This window comes from Xyrauchen texanus, chromosome 28, assembly GCF_025860055.1.
Source record: "Xyrauchen texanus isolate HMW12.3.18 chromosome 28, RBS_HiC_50CHRs, whole genome shotgun sequence".
Classification (NCBI taxonomy): Eukaryota; Metazoa; Chordata; class Actinopteri; order Cypriniformes; family Catostomidae; genus Xyrauchen; species Xyrauchen texanus.
The window spans coordinates 32,764,290-32,787,737 of NC_068303.1; the positions used below are offsets into that span (position 1 = coordinate 32,764,290).

General features: G+C 39.1%; 1 protein-coding gene across 5 annotated transcripts in view; it reads right to left on the reverse strand.

Annotated features, from left to right (window-relative positions):
- Positions 1-23,448, reverse strand: part of rad51b (RAD51 paralog B) — a 67,326-nt gene that overhangs the window by 362 nt on the left and 43,516 nt on the right. For all 5 annotated transcript variants that reach the window (XM_052096248.1, XM_052096243.1, XM_052096246.1 and 2 more), the window contains one exon: positions 20,686-20,764. In XM_052096248.1, coding sequence (XP_051952208.1) covers positions 20,686-20,764 — 79 coding nt within the window. The remainder of the gene's footprint in view (positions 1-20,685; positions 20,765-23,448) is intronic.

Consider the following 23,448-nt stretch of genomic DNA (forward strand, 5'->3'; position numbering starts at 1 on the left):
AACTGTTTATTCCAGGGTTATATCAGAAATCGGCATTCTAAAACAATGTAAACAAGAATGCCGATTTCCTTTTGGCAGTTAAGGGATTCCGAGAAAGTGGTTTAACACACTCGGGATTCTCCTGGGGAGCACGGCTATTGTGGCCATGTAAACAAATAAGCAGCATTCTGATGGGTGATTGAAGAGTGCGCATGTGTTTAATAGACCAGATAACACATGTCATAGGATGCAGCCCAACAACAATTCAACATTTCTGGACGTACAGTGGGGAAAGCACATATCTTATAAACTCATTTTTATTTGTATTTGTATAGCGCTTTTCACAACACACATCTTTCGAAGCATCTTTACATGAAATCATGCTTTAACAAAAAATGAAACAGTAATACCAATAAAGTCTTACAGTGATCATTGTGCAGTTTCATTAAATATGATTATAAATTGTGTATAATAATTCAATAATAACTGTATTTAGAACCCCTGTGAGCAAGCTGAGGACGACTGTGGCAAAGAACACAAAACTCCATAGGATGTTGGTTAATGGATACTATACCCATTTATACACACCAATGTAAAATATTCACTGTCGTTCGCGTTAACGTATATGTGCCCATACATTAGGGGAATCCCTGATTTTTACATAAGAGGGAATCCCCACTATTGCAGTGCAATTCCGCTGCAGGTCATGATGCAAAGTTAAGGAAACAAAAACAGCAACATCGCTGGTATATCTGGAAATAAAGAAAAGGAACAGAGAATAAGATAGCGAAGGCTTCTTTGGATGCCATGTTTGTTATTTACACAAGCGTGGTGGGGAAATTACATTGCTGTGGAGAAAGCTGCTTAGTGACTGATCCTTATGTATATGGGAGTGAAGAGTACACCACTTAAACAGTGCATGTAAACCGGAACACTGATTTCTCACAATAAGTCACTTTCTCGCAATAATTTGCCTTCTGGTGTCCATGTAAATGTAGTATCTGTGAATTTGGTGACCGTAGCTTGAAAGCTCTTCAGCTGAAATCAGTCTGTGCTTACTGCAATTTGAACCATTGCCCTCAGATGGCCAAATCTGAAAGTGCTGTTGAACGTATGGGCACATGTTAGCTCCAGTCTTTCGGTGAAATGTCCAAAGAGTGGCAGGAAAAGAGAGTTGTGAAGGGAGTTATTTTGAGTTATAAATTATGTAATACAGTCAACAGGAATGCATATTTGAATTAATCATACTCCCTAACCCAAACCCTAAAAAATTACCATCAGTGGAGTAAAAAACTTAGGTTCAGAGGGAAAATGCAACCTCATGCAGTATCATGCTCATCATGCGATTACTTCCAGGTTTCCACGGGACCAGAACCATAACTCTGGGGCTATCAAGTGCTATCAAGTGCCTCAGGCAAAGGTAAACACATTTGAATTGATGCAAAAATGTCTGATGGGGATGGCGTTTGTCAGTAACTCGGCAGAATGGGGTTAATGTTAGGATACCGGAACTGTCACTACTGTTGCAATAGACCCTTTCCCACTGCAGATACAAAAGCCCGTTTTAGGTACTTTTCCATGGGACTAGTAATTTTCGTCACTTTTGCACCTAAGGAACTATAGTTCCTCTGGATGGTTTTCAAAGGATTTTAGCTCCTACTCTGGAGCCTGTGACTGGTTAAAAACCTATGACACATAAAGCATTGAGAAAGGAGAGGAGTCCACAGCCACCATTAGTAAACAACTAGCTGCTAGCCTGCTACTTGGAGGATTTTACAATTCCCTTAACATAAATTAAATAAAACAAACCAAACCTGTTACACATGTGTGAATGTGTGTGTGTGTGACTTCATTGGGAGACATGCTTTGAGTTTCTTCACACAGTAATAAATTATATAGTTACTTTAGTTATGCTACTACAATATTATTATTGTATAATCCATGGTTAATATTCTTAGTGTCCTAAACAAAAAAAAAATGTTTCTCTCCAATTACTCAACATTTAACTTAATACCTGCATTTATGCTACATGCATCAACATGCATTTTAATCATACGCGGAAATCCCACATCTTCATCAAAGGAGTAAGGCAACGTAACTGTGGAAATGAACACTCCAAGTGCTTTAGATATCATTATATGATATCTAAATTGCTGTCCAGACTAGCACGGATTTCCTTAAAGATGGAAGGGAGTGTGTACAGTTTCGGGCTCACCTGTGGCTCTGTGTGCACCACGGGCTATATATCCTCGGTAATGTCAGTACAAATAACGAATCAAACATCAATATGTTACCAGTATACAGCACTCACGTTGAGCAATGTCTGCAAAGACTGCCTGTTTTTAAAGGTTTTATGACCATCACTGTTGTGATTGACTGCAAAAACAAAAAGTTCCCAGACAGGAGACTTTTATGGGCTTCTTTATCTTGCAGATTGTTTTCTCAACTTGCCATTTTCAAGTTCACTCTAACGCGTGCAGAACTGTGATGTCATCAACTGATTTAACATACAGTTAATAGGACAGCTTCTCTCTGTAGAAAGTTGACCCACTTGAAACAGGCAGAGTATCAATACAGAGTATCAAATACAGGATTACAGTATTGATACAGGCGCATTAGTGAAGGTTTTCGCCAAACTGTATGATCCAGATGCGTCATTAAACTTGAGATGAACCGCAGTGCAAATGCTAACTGAACCATGAGTGGTGAACTGAACGGTTGTTTTTTTACCGAGAACTGTTACACCCCTAGTGCAAGGGGGGCTCTGTAGCACCCCCTTGAAAATGGGCATGTAAGTCACCAAAAAAGTCACCAAAACTGTTACATCTATAGTTCTCATAAAGCCGAACAGCTGTCATACAGTCATTAGCTCCGACCAACAGGAAGTCGGCTATTTTGCATTTTCTGAAAATCACAGGCTCTGAACTTTTAAATACTCCTCCTAGGGGATTCATGTGACTGGCACCACATTTTGGCATTGTAGATGCTAAACTGTGAACATTGTGAATAATTGTTTATATTTTTTATATAATTCTTTAGAATAACGTGAAGACACTGCTGATGTAAAATTTTAAAGGAATATTTGATATCTTAAATACTGTTGCCACAGCAACACATTAATTTTCATCAAGCAACCCCGTAACTGGTTAGAGATCAATACAGATGTTCACTTGGAGGGAAGTGTGGAAAACTGCATTAAGAGGTGGCTTGAGAAGAAGTTATCTACCATATTTGTGGCCTCTGGGAGTGGTGGACCAGAGTGATGCTCTTTCTTCATTATATATTTTTCCCTCTCTCAGTGTTAGGTGACAAAACCATAGGGGCGAATTCACTAAAAAGTTGTGCCACTTTTGTGACTAGTACTTCCAATCTTATTCACTAACCACCCGCAATCTAGTTTTAACAGGCTTAATCAGATCACTGAAATGAATCCTTGTCTTGAGTATTTAAATTAAGTTATTGTCATTCCTTTCAGTGCAAACACTCCTCCTTTCTATGTAAATTAGGTGTCAGGATTACAGTATTGAGTGATGCTGTGCAGTCCCAGCAGAGTGTGCCAGCCAAATCAAGGTCTGCTGCATCCTCTGCTAAATAGTGCTCAGAATTGGCCTGCAAGATCGGAATTGCACATTGAAACGGAGTTTGGCAGCTTTTGCACAGTTGCCTGATCTACATAATTTCTTTAATGAATCGGGTGCTAAACTGGCACTGCCACCAGCCATTTTTAGTGAAATCCCACCATAGAATTGTAGAGGGAACAAGGGTGGGTTCATAAAACTAGAGACTTTCTTTAACTGTCTGGCCTGTGTGTGGTACTCCAGGGCTTAGGAAACAGACCCAACCAAAGAGGTCAGCAGCCATGAACAGTGAACTTGGCCTGTCTAATCTCCCTACACCAACCTACCCAGCTCTACACAGGCTGGAGAGCAATGCTCTGCATAACATATTTTGGTGTGCAGATATTTTCAATATACACTGATAAGCAAAAACATTATGACCACCTGCCTAATAAACGTTTTTGTCCAGCACATCCCACAGATGCTCAATCGGATTGAGATCTGGGGAATTTGGAGGCCACACCTTTACAATTTCATCATGTTCTTCAAAACATTACCAAACAATGAGTGCAGTGTTGCAGGGCACATTATTCTGCTGAAAGAGGCCACTGCAATCAGGGAATACAACTGCCATGAAAGGGGTGTACCTGATCTGCAACAATGTTTAGGTAGGTGGCATGTGCCAAATTGACGTCCACATGAATGGCCGGACCCAGGGTTTCTCAGCATAACATTGCCCAGTGCATCACTCTCCCTTCACCGGCTTGTCGTCTTCCCACAGTGCATCCTGATGCCATCACTTCCCCAGGTAAACAGCACACATGTACACAACTGTCTACGTGATGTAAAAGAAAACGGGACTCATCGGACCAGGTAACCTTCTTCCACTGCTCCAAGGTCCAGTTCTGATACTCACGTGGCTATTGTAAGCGCTTTTGATGGTGGACAGGGCTCATGGGCACTCTGCGGCTACGCATGTGTTGTGACACATTCCTCCCATAACCATCGTTAAAATCTTCTGTGACTTGTGCTACAGTAGACCTTTTGAAGGTTCAGACCAGATGGGGTAGCCTTCATTGCTCTCACGCATCGATGAGCCGACACCCTGTCGCTGGTTTGTCCCTCCTCGGACCACTGTTGGTAGGTAATCACCACTGCTGACTCGGAGCACCCCAGAAGCCTTGCTGTTTCTGATATGCTTTGACCCAGTCATCTGGCCAGAACAATTTGGCCCTTTTCAAAGTCACTCAGTTCTTCACTCCTGCCCATTTCTCTTGCATTCAACACGTTGACTACAAAAACTGATTTTTCGCTTACCATCTAATCTACCAAGACCTTGACATGTGGCCTTGTTAGGAGATGATTAACATTAGTTGCTTCACCTGTGAGTGGTCATAATATTTTGGCTCATTGGTTTACTTTTAAATTACCTAGCTAGGCTTGTTTAAAATATGTAGAACGTTAGATGAATTTTTTTAGATATACTGAAAAAAAAAAGCTGTATTATTAGCTCTACCTTATTTATAATTTTTCATTCTGCCCTCCTATTAACTGTCAAAAACCTTTGATATCACCATTTCTAAATTGGGTTCTTCTCTAAACAGTCATACTAGATACTGAGGCATGTAAATATCCAAGAGTGCTTTGGCACATTTTTAACTGTTTTTCCAGTTCCTCAACAAATACTTCTTCTTTCAGCCTCCAAGAGAAAGTGCAAAAAATGTCAGCTCAAATCTGTCATTGTGTCTGAAACTAATAAAAAGTTCTGGGAATCCCCAGCGTAATCGCTTTAGGCACAAACCTAATTAGCCTGGATTTAGTCCTGTCTAATGCCACAAAACAGTTACAGCAAAGTCAATAAATGACTGTATGGCAATCACCAGGAATAGGACTGAGACTGGTTTCTTTGGAAGGATGTATTAGGTTATAACAAAACTGTTTTATTCATGTAAGGGAAATATTATACTTTCTCACAACATAATTAAAGAAAAATAGAATTGAGGAGATTTACAACCAGTTGATGAGAACTGGTGGACAGTGAAGGGTTAAGTGTGTTTCCTGCTGGAGAATAAATTAAAAGCGGCCATAATCACATTGCAGGAATGCAGTCAGTGTACTCTGTGAAACACCCCCTAAGCTCTGCTCCACTCTCAGCGCCTCACACAAAGACAGCTTTGTTCTCTCTCCCTTCTTTTTATTTCTTTGCCGCCTTCTCCTAGCACTGATTTGCGGTCCTCCTTACCTCGATCCTAGTTTTACTTTCTCTCTCTCCGTCTTCCACTTCCACTTTCTTTTAGTGTAACTTGGGTTTTTCCCCCATGTCTTCCCGCATTTATTTAGTTTGGAATATAAAATTTCTAGGCAGTATTGAATTTTTTTTATTCACGTTGTGTAATTGCTTGTTTTCTCTAGAAAAAAAAGGTTCATGATTTATAAAGAAAAGAAAAGTTGATTAAAGCAGCAGTAGGAGAAAACATATTTTGTCTCACCCAGCTCCATGTCATGACTTTGGAGAATCATACCTATAGACCAGGGGTGTCCAAACGCTATTATAATAAAAAAAATGGGTTTGATGCTACTAGATTGCCACTATTGCATCTTCTTTATATTCCAATTATAGTTTCTGTTCTGTTGTTACTTGTGCTACAAATACTATTTTAATTTGATCACTCTGCACACAGTGTGCAAAGATCGCATGCGGCTCAGAATTTCCCGACATGCGGACACTCCTCGTCTGTGTGTATCGTCGGTGCATGCGCCTGTTGTACTAACTGTACTAAAAGAGTATCACAAAACGATCATAGTGCACACGTGTCGAACACCTTTGTATTCGCTCTTGGTCAAATGAGTACACTTTAAAAGGCTATGCGGTCTACTGGGCGCGATCCAATTCCAAACACAGAAAAACAAAGTCTTCCTTGTCTGAGCAGATGAAAGTTGTTATATTAAGTTAATGTTGGGGATATAGCGGATTAATCTTAAATATATATGATGTGTTAGGTAATTAACCCTTTAGTAATGTTCATTGTACAGGTGTTCAGCACTTGCTGTTGTGGAAAAAGCATGGAAATCCTCAACATACTATGACTAGTTTATTTTGATTTAGTCATTTAAGATTGTTCTTTCTTTAAAAAAACAAAAACCCCTGCCTACTTTCCATCATCACCCACCTCCACCACCTATTTGAAAACAACCAACTCACCATTTAATACACTAATCCAGAGGTATGGGGTTGGGAAAGACCATTTCCTCCACTACCAACAACTAAAATTCTTAATTAAATCCAAAATGAATATTACTAATAACTTACTACAACCGGCAAAATTAAGTGATGAGATATCACAAGTTTTTCCAAACTTTACAAACTCATATTCAACATAGATACTTCCATAACACTCCCAACTACAAAATGGGAAAATGATATAGCCGTCTCTCCCAACTCTGAGATCTGGACACAAATCTGCCATAATAGTTTCTCAATGACCACCAACACAAACTCGCAACTCGTACAATATAAAACTATCCACAGAACACACATCACCCAAGACAAAATGTTTAAAATGGGACTGGCCAATACAGGTATTTGTTCACAATGCACTTTAGGTAACACAGATAATTACCTCCATGCCACTTGGACCTGCCAACCAGTTCACTCCCTCTGGAGAGCAGTAACTTACAAACTTTCTCAGATCTTGGGCTGCAGAATTCCACTCTCCCCATCACTATGTCTACTGGGAGATACTACATAAATTACTCTACCAAATAAATATAAAAACCAGCAACATATTTCTCTAACTGTCGCTAAGAAAGTAATCTTTCAAAACTGGAAATCCAAGAATTCTTGTCACATCACTCACTGTATTAATCTACTCACAGAATATATTTCAATAGAAAAATAACTGCTTACAAAACAAGCAATATATCTGTCTTCATGAAACATGGGATATATTTTTAACCTCTTTCAAATCAAATCCACCCCAAGACCGAGGCCACATACATATCCAACAACCCCAGCTATAACATCCAATTTCCAAATAATATAATACATCATACACAATAAGCACATTCACAGACAAATAATTTCCCCTTCCCTCTCCATTACTCTCTTTATATATCTCTTAGCTTATTTGTATTAGCAATGTTGTTGTTTCATTTTGTTTCTCCCTTTTTTTTTTTTTTCTTTTTTTTTTAATTGTTAACATCCACACCCAAATCTTATGCACACATACATGCATATGTACTATTTTGTTTATTTGTCATCTTATTTTTCAACTTTTTCCTAACGGTTGTCTGTTTTGAAACATGTAATTGTCCTGTATGTTCCAACTTATACCTGTCTTTCCACTACACGTACCTCCAATCTGTTTGATTTAAATAAAAAGAAAGTTGTCCTCTGAAAAAGGGGGTTGGAAGGCAGGCCCAAAAAAAAAACAAACAAAAAAAAAAAAAAAAAAATTGTTTTTCAACTCGTCTTCCTTATAATTGACAGTGTAAAAAAAAATTGGATTCCAATCCAACACATTAATACTGACTGGCTTATGCCAACATTGTTTGGTCAATAACTAGAATCTGACAAATTCGCCAGAAAAACATTGGCTTGTTTGCTTCTTTGAGCTTCGTTTGTCAGTCACCTTCTTTGGTTTATATTAGAGGTGAGGTTGAGAGAGTTGTCCAACCGCTTGTTTGTCAGAGAGGCGGTTCATTCTCAGTTACTGATTTACACAGGTGTTGGGTAATTTCTGCTGAATTAATTCCCTCTTGCGTGATCAACTGAAGAGAAGACAAGCAAGAAATGGCAGTTTGTCTTTTTGGATGCATCATCGGCTCTCATCTCAGACTGCAGCTGCTGCTTTGTATTCCAGCCGCACATGCATCCATGTGTATATGGAAGTAACAAACGAAAGCTTCTGCCTTAGCCATGTTTCCCTTAACATTCATTCTATTCACAGGTGCTGGTTTACCAGTGCCCATAAAGACGCAGTGTTTGTGTGTGCGTGCACATAAGCACATGTGCAGATTTCTGTCTATACTTAATGTATGAGTGTCATTGTTGAACAGAAACCCCCTCTCTATTTAAGTGCTAAACAGAATGACTCACCCAGTCACAGCTGCAAATGTCCCTAATCCCAGAACTCAGAGTTCCTCTTGCAGCAGAGGGCATTGCATACATGGGCACCAAAACCAATCTCCTGAAAGTAAAACTGTCTGTGCGTCAGCCCATCACTTGGATTCTTCTTCCTAATCCATGAAGCCTACCCCTACAATGAATTAGGTATGAAGTTAAGTTGGGCCATGTGAACTGTCCTGACCATGCCTTCCATAAAAACAAGCCTGAAACAATGGTGTTTGGTGTCAATGAGGGTTATCATCCAATTCATTTAATTTACAATGAGATTGTGTCAGGGCAATTACACAACTGCAAACCCCTTTTCTGTTCCACAGAATTTGGCTCTGTGAAGAAATGGAGCATTTCTGAATTAGATAATTTTTGCTGATGTCCCCAGCCTTGGCTCACAAAGGACAAAATGATTCCCTTATTAAGTTTCCCCTTTGCATCCTGCCAGGAAAGCATGGTAGAGGATCCTAGACTTACGACCTATTTTTTTAGACATGCTAAGCAATGTATTTGAAGCCTGAGTAAAGCAAACACACCATTATTTACCCAGCAAGCTGAAACTTCACAGTATCTTCACACAGATAAACTAAACTTGAAACAAAAGGCCCTGGCTGACTCAATGTTTCCAGCAGGGTGAGGACTGGAGGGATTTTTACAGAGCTGTATTATATGTCTTGGCCAGTACCGCAGTGACTCATTATTAGCAATCAGTGTTGAATATGGATGCCTTTAGCTGCTGTGGTTCTGTGGGACAAAAGCTCCCATGATTGTGCCGGGTTGAGACATTTTTCGTGCTACTCAGCTCAGTTGTAATCACTTCCTTTTAGTAATTTAAAAGCTCAGTGTTATTATTGCAAGGTTATGTTTTGAGTGAACCCAGAAATGCTTAAGCCTATAAGTTTTTTAATTTTTTTCATAAATGATGACTGTTTTCAAAGACTTAAAACAGAACATGCAACTCAATTGCAGATACATGTTCTCAGGCAACCCAGCTGAAAAGACCAAGGACTTTTTTTAAGCTAATCAACTGAGGGAGGTTTGCTGGTTAACTAGCTAAGCTAGTTAAGAATCCTGGTGGTGGGACACCAGCACACCAGCATCCAAACACAGCAAATTATGGTGACCAGAAATCCTTGGGTCTCATGTATAAAAGTGGGCATAGATGTAATCCTAAAAGTAACCATACACACTAAAGTCAGATTTAGCATATGCACAGAAGTTTTCAGATGTACAAATCCTTATATACGCTACAACTAATGCACAGTTGTCTTTATCAATCCCAGTTGGTGGAAGATTGTACATATATCATAGTCTTTCTAGCAATTCAGTCCACCATATTTGGAATGCTTCCGGGAAGCTATTTCCAGTCATGAAAGTGCAGCTCCTATCTGCTTGAATAGGGGAACACCCAAATCTCAAAAACAGTTGGACAAGATTACGATAAAAGAACATATTATAACATAATATGTTCACTTGTGCTCATATCCTCAAGTTCTCAAAGATCTTATATGCCATTTCCAAAATGTCATTTCTTCGTAGGCGAAGGTCCGAATGAAAAAAAATTAAAATAACGGTGAGTGATAGGTCGTGTACAGCCCTCCTGAGCTACAGGATTCCATTCGTTATTTCCTGTCTTGCCACTCTTGCTAGAACTTGCCCCCATACGTTCTGCTTTATGAAGTAATAAAAAGGTTTAATAGCTCTCACCTATTCTTGTTAACAGCACAGTGTGTGCTTGTCTGAGGGTGACAGAGGAAGAAAGAAAGGCTGGCTATTAAGTGAATTTGGAGCGGCCCCCTTTAAGGCATATGTAAACATTTATGGTTCGTCTCAAGCTGCTGCTGCGATTACAGAGGTCGTACTGTACAGTGGCAGTCAAATGGAAAATGCAGAGCACATGAGTATGAGTGGCCTACTTGCCGGAGAGCATTTCCTGACTGCTTCGCTTCACGGTATTGGCAGGGTGCTGCCTCTCGAAAATGAATTCATTACGTCTGAAATTGGAGGCTTGTTAGGATATTCCAGTCAACATCCGTCTGTGCTCTGGTCAAGTATGTTTATGGGTTTGCATAACTGCAGACTGAATAGATGCCATAGTCCAGGGAGGGGATCAGACTTGGTTGTGTGCAGTGATGTAATGGAAACTGAACAGGATAAAGTAAATAACTATGTTTGTAAGCAGTATGTTCAGGCCTGCTTAAAACTTTGGGATAACAGTCATGTGAAATCAGCAGTAGTCGTAATGCTGGTCTAAAAAAACATTTAGACCATTGGAAGGACTCTTCCGACAAAAACCCTCAGTTTTCAAGATCATGCGTCTTTCCTGGTTGTTATTGTTACGGGTAGGTGGAGAAATCAGTCATGCATGTTATTACTCCAAGCATGGAAGCTGCCAGTGCATTGGATGGTAAAAAAAAAAAAAAGTATTTAGTGAGTGTTGAAGCTTGATGTTCATGTCATCTACTTGCCTTCTTTTCTGGGGTCCCATCATGAGGTTTGGAATGAAACTGAAACAAAAAAAGCACCCAGCCTCATGGGAGACGTTATTCTCATGAAAAGCCAAGCTTAGGCATTGAGGTTGTTTCATAATAAGCAGCACAGCGACAGGAATGACAGTAGCAAAACATAGCTGGATGTATACATAGCCTTGTTCTGCATTGTCATCCCCCACAAATCTGGCCACATTAAATTTAGCCCTCTATTTCCTCAACGGCTCACTAGGAGTAAGTTTGTTTGGGTTTTATAAGAATTCATATTGCCCAGTTAGTTGCTTCCCTTCCTTACACAGTATTTAAGTACCAGAGACTACAATGAAACTTCAACTCTAAGGCTGTGGAGCCTCTATTTCCTCCCCAAACTTTCACACAAAATGGTGCCTCTGCCTGTATTGTATATCTGTATCTAAGTGTGTTTAATATCTTCTTGATGTCACACTAGGGTCTAAACTCATCACATGGAAACTCAACATATTAGGCCCTTTCCCACCTACAGTCCTGGTACTTTTCTTTTAGTAACTTTCTAGATAAGAACTCGTACGTGGCACAGAACACCTGAGGAGCCTTTTCCCCTGTTGCGTTCACATTAGTTACCACCATGGTGATGTCATCTACTATTGACCATTATTCTCCTTACGTGGTTGGAACATGCAATTTAATAGCAACAACACTGAAATCAACAACACCAATGGAGGATCCAGGGATAGAAGTTACACCTTTATTATGGCTGTTTTACACAAGCTTTGGCTGCATCTAAAAATTTAGGCAGCTGCCTAATCAGTTAATGGTTTAAACAAAAGTGTTTTTGGATGAATGGAACTCTAAAGGAAACTGGTCTCTGAACAGTTTTAAAAGCACCATATTTCATCCTTATACAGCCCCCTGAAGGCAGCATTTTCCAGGTTTCGGATGAAGTCTGTGTCTTCAGCTTACAGTTTAAACTGGGTAAGAGAGCTGTGCGTAATGAGCTCTGTGCTGCTGCAGCCGCAGTGAGAAGAGACAAGCAGTCAGACTACCATGCAGTACGTGCTGAATTTAGTAAGCAACATGTTGAAAGCACTGGACAGAAAGAATTGTATGACAACATAAATGACTGTACTCACTTGTTGAAGTCTTGATGCAAGTTATCATGCAGTAACAGGCACGCAATACTTCCCTCATATAAACTAGATTTCATGATGGCTTAGTGCACAATAAGAGTTAAATTACCCACTCTCAATAAACATCTGATTATTTATTAGGGGTGTAACAGTTCTCTGTAAAAAACCAAACACAAAAGGTTCACCACCCAGCATTTGCACCATGGTTCATCTCAAGTTTAATGACGCATCTGGATCATACAGTTTGAAAAAAAAAAAAAATATGCTCAGTTAAAACCTTCGCTAATGCACCTGTATTGCTCTGTAGACACGTTCTGCCCGTTTCACGTGGGACAACTTTCTACAGAGAGAAGCTGTCCTATTAACTGTATGTTTTTTTTCTTTGTATTTTCTCCCCAATTTGGCATGCCCATTTCCCAATGCACTCAAGTCCTCGTAGTGGCGTAGTGACTCACCTCAATCCAGGTGGCGAAGGACAAATATAATTTGCCTCCGTGTCTGAGACAGTCAATCCGCGCATCTTCACGTGGCTTGTCGAGACTTAGCGTGGCTCGACGCTCACGCTATTCTCCACAGCATCCATGCACAACTCACCATGCGCCCCACCGAGAGCGAGAACTACATTATTGCGAGCATGAGGAGGTTAGCCCAGCGTGACTCTACCCACCCTAGCAACCGGGCCAATTGGTTGCTTAGGAAGCCTGACTGCTCATTGTCTTAACTTGCTGAGCTACCAGGCCCCCTCTGTTATCCTTACGTTAAATCAGTTGATGACATCACAGTTCTTCACGTGTTAGTGTGAAGTTAAAAATTGCAAGCTGATAAAATAAGCCGCAAGATAGAGAAACCCCTGCATCATTCAAGCCTCCTGTCTGGGAACTTTTTCTTTTTGCAGTCAATCACACCTGCATCGGTCATAAAACCTTTACAAAACAAGCACTGTTTGCAGACATTGCTCAAAGCGAGTGCTGTATACTGGTAATACATTGATGAAACTTCACCCCAGTCTGAGGTCCAGAGCGCTCTGGAGCAGGTCTCTGTACATTGCTGCATTCATCTTTCCCTCGATCCTGACTAGTCTCCCAGTTCCTGCTGCTGAAAAACATCCCCACAGCATGATGCTGCCACACCCATGCTTTACTGTAGGGATGGTATTGGCCAGGTGATGAGCAGTGCCTGGTTTCCTCCAGATATGTCGCTTGCCATTTAGGCCAAAGAGTTCAATCTTTGTTTCATCAGACCAGAGAATTTTGTTTCTCATGGTCTGAGAGTCCTTCAGGTGCCTTTTGGCAAACTCCAGGCGGGCTGTCATGTGCCTTTTACTGAGGAGTGGCTTCCGTCTGGCCACTCTACCATACAGGTCTGATTGGTGGAGTGCTGCAGAGATGGTTGTTGTTTTGGAAGTTTCTCCTCTCTCCACAGAGAAATGCTGGAGCTCTGTCAGAGTTACCATCGGGTTCTTGGTCACCACCCTGACAAAGGCCCTTCTCCCCCGATCGCTCAGTTTGGCCGGGCGGCCAGCTCTAGAAAGAGTCCTGGTGGTTCCAAACTTCTTCCATTTACGGATGATGGAGGCCACTGTGCTCATTGGGACCTTCAATGCTGCAGACATTTTTCTGTACCCTTCACCAGAGCTGTGCCTCGATACAATCCTGTCGCTGAGGTCTACAGACAATTCCTTGGACTTCATGGCTTGGTTTGTGCTCTGACATGCACTGTTAACTGTGGGACCATATATAGACAGGTGTGTGCCTTACCAAATCATGTCCAATCAACTGAATTTACCACAGTTGGACTCCAATCAAGTTGTAGAAACATCAAGGATGATCAGTGGAAACAGGATACACCTGAGCTCAATTTTGAGTGTCATGGCAAAAGCTGTGAATACTTATGTACATGTGATTTAATTCTTTTTTTATAAATTTGCAAAGATTTCAAACAAACTTCTTTCACGTTGTAATTATGGGGTATTGTTTGTAGAATTGAGGAAAATAATGAATTTAATCCATTTTGGAATAAGGCTGTAACGTAACAAAATGTGGAAAAAGTGAAGCGCTGTGAATACTTTCCAGATGCACTGTATTTTGCCTGAATTTGCCAGTATTTAGCCAAATGTCATTAAGTATCTTCATAATGCCATCTCTGTGAGTGATGTGGTATTAAACCAGACTGAAAATTGTCCATGTAGCCAATCGCGTTAGAAACAACTTTTTCAATGATCTTGCCTGAATGGAAGATTTGAGATTGGTCTGTAGTTGTCTAAAATAGTTATCCAGATTGTTCTTTTTAGAAGGGGCTTGACAACTGCAGTTTTCAGGGACTTTGGTTAGTTTGTCTCTTTACAGTACAAATAGAGTGTGGATGTTGTTTATATTGCTGTTTATAATATTTGAGAAGAAAGTCTGCCTAGCTGTACCTAGTTCCAAATTGAAAGCAAGAAGGCCGTCTTTATAGATGTTATAATGGACTTTGTTTTGTTTTCTGCCACATACGTTCTGCTTTCCTGCATTTCCTTTTCATATTTTGTACTGAGGTTGTACATCATTGACACAACAACTTCACAAATCTATTCAGTGTGCATGATATCCACATGCAGTGACACAGATGAGAATCACATCTGAAGCTCAGTGAAAACAGGTATGCCACTAAAATAATGAAGAATTCGGCTCAAAATATCATGTTCGTTTTTAGATCCAAAGCAAGTATAATTAGGAAAACAGTTATGCTTGTGCACTTTCTCTTTCTCTTCTTTTGTCGTTTTGCACTTTCTTGATACCACATCTTAATACATGTAAACAGGCCCAAAGATGTGAGTAAAGAGACAGGTTTTTCAGTATTCCTGCCAGGATATGACATGCCACAACCTACGTATTACCTTCTCTTTGCTGAGCAGCGGATATACCAGTTGCCACGGAACCGGACATAGTCTATCGAAGATAAGTTTGAGATAGCGGTCACATCCTTGGTCCATCTGAACTATTCTGGAGTCAAGTCTGTACTTGAGTTCTGTACCAGTTCTTAAGTCCTCTTACCTCAATAAAGTGTCATGATCCCTATTATTTCAGATATTCATATAGAGGGAATGGTAATACAATAACTCATTTTGTTTGAGTAATGAATCATAGACAATAGAAATCAGACACTTGACTCCGTATTAACTGGTCTAACACAGCAGAAGACATATCCAAAGCATTTAATATTGCACTGGAATAGATAAATAAATGGGTTTGCATGCCAAAATTTCTCGCTATATCACATATGAATCTTTCACAGCTCAGTGACTGAAGGTTTCAATATATAGTACATTAGACTTGCTATCACGTTCTAAGTTGTACTCAGTTCCCCTCACCGACAGACTGTCAAAAAACCCTGGATCCTGTCAGTCTTTGTTAGATCATTATACCATAAAGTTCAAGAATTTTGTCCTCCAAGTGGCAAATGGCAAAGCTTAGGAGATAAGTGGCTACAGTAATCGGTAAAAGATCTCATGTGTGTACATGATTGGTTGATAAGACATTTGATGGACATGTTCCATTTGATCTTTTCTCTGTTGAGAGCTTCACATGTTAAAAGTATACTGTAGTAAAGCATACATTGATGTAGATATTTGAAGAGTCCACATTTTCTTACCACATTATCTGTAGATGAATAAGACTAAGAATGAGAGACATATTCATGAATAATGTCAGCATGCTTCTGTCATAGTGCTGAAGTGTTTACTATAATGTATGAAAGCAAGTCTGAGTTGATTCTCACTCATGTAGCGAGACACAGACAGCCAGACACAAACACACTGTGCTTTCCAGTTATGCAATTCTGCAGTGACAGCATGTTCCATTTGTTCTTCATGGTAAGTCCAAGCAGACTGTTTAACAATCCTGCATCAATAAGCAAAATCACAGACATGCAAGATCTTTGGTAATATTCCTTTTGTTCCTTTCTCTCCTATACTCTGCCTTCTATATTTGAGCATCTATCTTTGCTCAGCTTTCCCATCGTTGATGGAAAACATATCTACTAGTGTAGTGATTCCCAACCAAGAATATGTGTACCCCAGAGGGTACTTTTATTTTGAAAAATGTTGCTCCATTAAACAAATATTAAGACAAAATTGGATTTCCTTTTTAATACATTTACTTTTCGGTGTTCCCAGGACACTTTCTCCATGATTGTGAAAGACAAACAAGATCTGGTCTCTAAAGGGACACAAAGCTACTTTTTGTTTGAAACTGATTTATGGTGATAATAGCCATTTTAATAATATAAATGGTAATGCTGAATGATATGCAGTATAATAACTGTTAAGAGTAACATATTTCTGGTTTGTTGTCGAAGAAAGGGAACTTGAGCATTACTGATGGAGCTGTGGTATTACAGAAGACACTGTGGGATGGGAAGTGTGCTAAATGGTGAAAATTGTTCCAGTCTTTAAGTTTTTTTAATAAAACCTGATGCAAAAAATGTAACAGTTGAGCTTCTAGCCAAAATAGTTTGACCTGTGGCTTATTGTGAAGGTTAAAACTCTGAGATGAATGAATCATTTTAGAACTATCCACTTAAATGTAATCCCACTCAAGTTGAATGGACCGTTTGACATGGGTTTTGGCAGGGCTAATCTTCTTGCAAAGTCACGGAACAATGTCTCATGACATTTATGGCAAAGGAAGTTACATAACATGGAGGGACATGTACTTGTAATGAGAGCAATATGGAGTGGCCAGAAATGTGATGAGATCATATAATGAGAAGATGAGGAGGCGGGGGTGGGATGTCATGTTAAACTTTTACACGCAGACTGTCATAGGTTTGGGGGAAGATAATCACTTATATTAAATAAATATATGATGAATGTCCATTTTGTAATGAGAGAAAGCATCATTATTCAAGGGAACATCTGTTTGAGATATTGTGTGATTAATCTGTTGTCTAAATCTGGAAAATAATAACTGGATGATTTTAAAGTTGGCGGGAGGGGGTGTTTGTTTCAGATGAATAATTGGAATTTTGGTGTCAATTATTTTCAAATATTTGTGTTAGCATTTTAGCCATTATACAGTATACACAAGAATAATCAACTAAATTATTATTTCTGGAGTAAAATGAAGTACAGAGAAGTAGCGGGGAAAATATGACTATGAAATGTAGAGTTAGGAAACTCTCACGAAGCCTGTCAAGATAATATTCAGGTCCCATGTTATTCCAAAATCAAAAGAGACACGCTCGACTTGACTGCACATCTTAGCACAGAAACTGATTGTGTGGAGCAGTGCTCCATTTCTTACAACGTGAAACACATATTCCAGGTATTATAAACATGGGAGCGGATTTAGTGTATGGAGAATGGAGACTTTACCTGCAAGTGGTAAGCCAGGTGTGGGAAATACACAGGCTAGCTGCTGTATCTCTTCGCATCTCCTGAAAACACGGTGTCAAAAGCTAAACCTTTGAGAAAGACCTAGCGGTGTGTGTGACAAAAAATAATAACTAACCAATTTCTTGCAAGTTCTTTGAGACAAAGTATAAAGTTAATATATTTATCAAACAAGTCGATAATTCATGTTTTTAACTATAAATCGTTACTTCCTGGAAGCGCTGTATTCCTGTTAGAAATGACCTAACTCTTGTGTGGCATTCGTTCCTCTGTTGTAAACAAAGTGCAAACTTTCTCGCGTGAACGTGCCACCATGCTTATGTCATACGACAGCTCCATGATGGGTTGGCTGGTAGCAGGAAGCGTTTTTATGAAAGGTTAATATAAGTATTGTTTATCTATTTTTTTTATTTTACACAAACCTATTGATTAGCTTCAGAAGACATTAATTGATCGACTGGAGTCGTGTGGATTACATTTATGTTGCCTAAAAATGCCTTTTGGACCATCAAACAGCCAGCAGCATCATTGCACCCATTCACTTTCATTGTACGGACATATACAGCTGGAATGTGCTTTTAAGAATCTTCATTTAGGTTCTGCTGAAGAAGGAAAGACGTACAAATCTGGGATGGTTTAAAGGAGAGTCAATCATGAGAGAATCTGTGACTATTCGTTTTGCTACTGCAATTGTGAAGCTGTTTTCATGAGCGTCAACACCACAATGCGGACACATTACAATTTGTTGCAAATGCAAAAGTAATATTATGAGATAAATATTATAAATGTAAATTTATGCATATAGAAATATGAAATGAATGAAATACGAATTAATGCTAAATCTATCAGGGACTAAATCTTTCAATAAGTCAACCTCCCACTTTTAATGTTACTTAAAAAGGTGATATTTTAGTGCATTTCTATTTTTATATTATGGAAGGCTTTGTTTGTAATATGTAAAAGCATTATATTGTTACATATTGTTTTGTTTTCTTTCCTAAGATGGAAATAAATGCATTTTGACAAATATGCGACTAATCGCAAGCAACTACACACAAATGTGCGATTACTCGCAAGTAACCACATCGCAATTAACTGCACACAAATATGAGATTAATCGCAAGTAACTACACACAAATATGCGATTAATCACAAATAACTACACACACAAATGTTCTAATGTTCTTAAAAATCTTTTGATCTGAAGGTGTATGCTTAAATGTTTGAAATTAATTTTGTAGACAAAAATATGATTGTGCCAACATATTAATTTAATTATAAATTAATATGATCCATTACGTTTTTGAAATGGATGACTTTGATCGAATAATTAAGAAAAGAAGCCACTAAGTGCCCAACATATAGATGGTAACTCCTTCAATTCAGTTTATCGGGGGGAAAAAAAAGCACCCCAGGGTGATACCTCAAGAAATTGGTTGAGAAAATGCCAAGAGTACATTTATGCAAAATCTAGGCAATGTGTGGCCTATTTGAAGATGCTATAATATAACATAGTTTTGATTTATTTTGGATTTTTTTAGTCACAACATAATTCCCATATTTCCATTTCTATTATTCCATAGTTGTGATGACTTTACTATTATTCTAAATGTGAAGAAAAAAATTAAGTAAAAAAGAATGAGTAAGTGACCCTAAACTTTAGAACGGTAGTGTATATAAAATTTTCATTTTTGGATGAACTTTAAGCAGCAATTATCTTGATGGGGTAAAAAATGAGCAGGAACTGTTACTGTGTGTATGTGATAACTCACGTGGTGTAAAGAGCTCTGAAAGAAGTGTGAAGAGTGTTTGAAAGGCCATTATCATACAGGGTCTTAATTTGAAGCTGTCAGGCCATGAGCACTGCACATCAAAAATGCACTTGTTGAGTGAGACTGATTAACACGAATGATGCAGAGAGCCGTGCAACAGCAAAACTATTCAATAGCTGGATTGAACCGGACGCACACAAGACTTTCACTCACTCTCGGACACAAAGACGCACAACCACAGACACTTTATAGAGAAGTCTTGTCAACAAAACACAAAAACAGGGTTTTACTCTGATCTGCTGATGTACATGACTTTCTATGAAAGTCTTTAATACAATAATTTCCCATACAAAATTACATCACAAGCACCAAAATGTGATACTATATAGTGCTTGCTTCCTCATCTAAAACTCAACAAAAACAAGAACAAGCACCAAATGTCAGCTCATATCAGCTGTGCCACAGGAATTAACAGGAACTGTGAACTGTTTTTACTATTATTCAGTGTTATTAAATAATGCTGAGTTGATAAAATGTATTTTAAAATGTATAACCAAACTATTAAAATTATAGTTTACTAAAAATAAAACATTCTGCCCATCTTCTTATGTTTTCCAATGATGAAACAAAGTCATGTGTTTAAAACAACATTAAGGTGAGTAATGAAAAATCCCTTTACATTTCAAACCCAAATGAACCCAGATAAATCAGGGTGAATTTCAAGTATTTTGAAGAAAAGAATATTTTCCAAGTGCTGTTAAAACTCCACCACATATACACCACCATAAACCTTTGCTAAAAAGCTAAAACATTCCCACTATGTTTTTCCTCTGATACGCTGTTTCCCATTAAAGTTTTGTGGTGATGGGAATCCACACAAACCGCCCTGTGGTGAGTTGGGAAGCCCACCGATGAATTTTAATGGTCCTGAAAAGGGTGCCAAAGGCGCTGGAGGTTAAAATGCAGAGCAATTCTGACTGAGAAAGTTCAACACTAACAATGCAAACCCCCCACACAGACGAGAGCATGTGTGTTATTAGCCCTTTCTCAGATTAACCATGGCATTTTTTCTGTTTCAGAATACTGACATTGAGTGAAAATAAACAGTACTTTGATGTGATTTTGATGTGTAAATGGGATTAAAATACACTTCACATGACAAAATTTTTAAAACAGTAGGACTTGGCGATATAGCTGAAAAAAAATCTCAATATTTTCCAGACTTTTTATGGTATTTAGCATATCTCTCAGCATTTCATAATTTGGATCGTTTCCATCTACTGTAAAACACTTACCGTGCAGACAGATGCCCTCCCTCTGAACGGTGTAGCTCAGCATGGCAAAAGGGGCCACAGGTGACTTAGCGATGACAATCTAAAACAAAAAAACAAGAGATAGAAAAGGAATGAGAGAAGGCTTTATATAAATACAAGGCCAGGATATCAAAACAAGAGCAATGTTTCTTAGCCTCTTCAACTGTGTGGACCTGCCGGCGGGTCCAAAAGGGGTTGCTATGTCACAAAAAACGTTTACTCGAACTTAAAATGTTCCAAGTCTTCAGATGCATCATGTGGTATCGTTTGTAACCTTAGAATCTGATTTTTTTCATATATAACAATCACTTATGCATTGATGATACACAAAATAAGGCCTGAAAACATCTGCGTCGCAAATAAGCGCCACCTAGAGGTAATTTGGTAGAAATATTAATATGAATAAAACAAAAAGACAAATATCAAATTAAAGCTTTTATTCTAAGGAATGCGACTGTACAGTTTATTTTGCTGCCTATATCCCACAATTCAAAAGATTTTCAGAAGAATAACAATATGAAATATGATTTCTGTGGATACAAGCAGAAATTGGTCCTTTAAATACAAACATCTCTTAGTCCACAGTATGTGTGAATGTGAGCTTTTAAATCTGAGTGTGAAAAATGGAAGGCGGCAGCCCCAAAATGGCCCAGAGTTTAGCTAATAATTATGACTGGCAATCAATTAAAAAGTGCTATCGGATTAATTGCATGATATGCAGAAATAATTGCAAGTATCAATATATTATTTGTTTAATATTTCTCTCTTTAAGTCTGGCAAGGCACAGTGCCTTTAGTGTCAGTTGGGGGTACAAGCAGAAATTGCATACAAATCAGGTGGCATGATTTAATGCATGAATTTATAAAAAAATTTCATTAATTGTACTAAATTAACATGTTACATTGACAGCCCTACCAATAAAACATGAATTTTGCTATTTAAGACATCAGATTAACCATGGCAGGGGCCCCCATTCCTCTTATGCAACAAACACGGCACTATCTAGATGCTACATCATAGGGAATAATGGCAAAGCATCAGATTGTGGAAAACAGACCCCACTGAGTGTGGCATTGCATTACCACACTCAATGGGGTCTTCCAGGAACACTTCTGATCTTGAGATTCTTGCAATTCTGCATTACTCCTTTTGTCATCAGTCGCTAATAAAGTGCATTGCACTGGAGAGTCACATGATGCCATGCAAGGGTTGGAAGTGTGAATGGCGAGCTCTGCACACTTTGCTAGTTTTAATACCATTTGTGTCATCAACCGGTGAAATTTGCTACACCCTGATTCTTAACTGTTCTAGGATGACAATATGTCAAAATTCAAAATCCTTAGCCTCTGGAGACATTAAAAGACACGTATGTGATTAACCTGATTACCGGTAGCGGCAGGCTGAAAGCCCCAGACTCAATTCAGACGGTGAACTGAAAGAAATCTGCCGTGAATTGATGAATGTGTCGGCAATGCTGACGAAAGTCGTTGCAGACTTGGAGGATTTTGCTGTGATGTGTTGATTGATCACTTCCATGGAGATGAAATTCTCTGAGTTAGTTACAAAATAGTCGGACTTAGTAGAAAAACAGATCGATTATCTGGAGTCATCGAGAGAGAATTAGCTGCTAATCCGCTAGCGACCAAGGGAGATTTGGAACGCGTTCTGGAAAAACTGGAGTCCACGAAACTGTCCGAATTGTTGGAATTCCTGAGCATGAGGAAGGCTGAGATATGCTGAAATTCCTAGACGAGCTCTTCCCGAGTCTGCTTGACATAACAGGCCATAAGCTGGAAATCAAGCGAGCTCACAGGGTTCCGGCTCGCATATCCGCCGCAGAGGAAGACAGGCCCCTATAAATTCCGATCAAATTTCTGAGATCATTCGATAAAGATCTTGTGTTATGCGAGGCGAGGAGTAAAGGAAGACATTCTTAGAAGAACCACAATATTCATCTTGTTCCCAGACTTTGTGAATGCGACCAGAGAAACGTGAACTATTCAAGGAATGCAATAAATTCTTACATCAACGGAAGGTCGCATTTGCTCTGATGTTTCTGGCCAAACTGAGAATAGATACTAAGGATGGCCATAGAGAATTTACATGCCAACATGTAGCATTGTCCTACATAAAGGCAATCGAGTGAGTAAGCCATTTGGTGATTTTCATGTTGCCGCTTAGTGGACATGACTCACTGAATGTTCACTTGACTGTTTGAGGAAACTGGGTGACTTTTTCATTTAGTTTTGTGCTGGTTCCGCCTAGCAGCTGGAGTTTGTTTTGTGTAGAATAATTTCTTCGGGACAGCTTGTGGATGAATCTGCTCGTTGGGTGCTTATGCCTCCTGTTGGCTGGAGTTGGTTTTGGAATATTTCTTGCAGGACATTGGAGTGAGTTTGACTGAATGGCTTGGGAGGCACTTAATGCAGTTCTTAGAGGCCGCATCATATAGTATGACTCATTCATCACAAAATCCAAAGCACGAGAACTCGTGGAGTTGAAAGGGAATATTAAAAGTGCAGAGGCAGAGCTGAAGAGCTGAATGTCGTCTGATGGCCTCAGAGAATTGACCCGATTGAAATACAGATTTATTACATTTTGTTCTTTCAAAAGTGGAGTTTTGGCTATTCAAGGCAAGACATTCATAGTCGGGGGACAAAGAAGGAAGCTTATGGCTAGATACTTTAAGCAGAAAGAGTCTTTTTCTACCATTCCCAGCAGTGAAATCTGCTGGTGATGAAATAT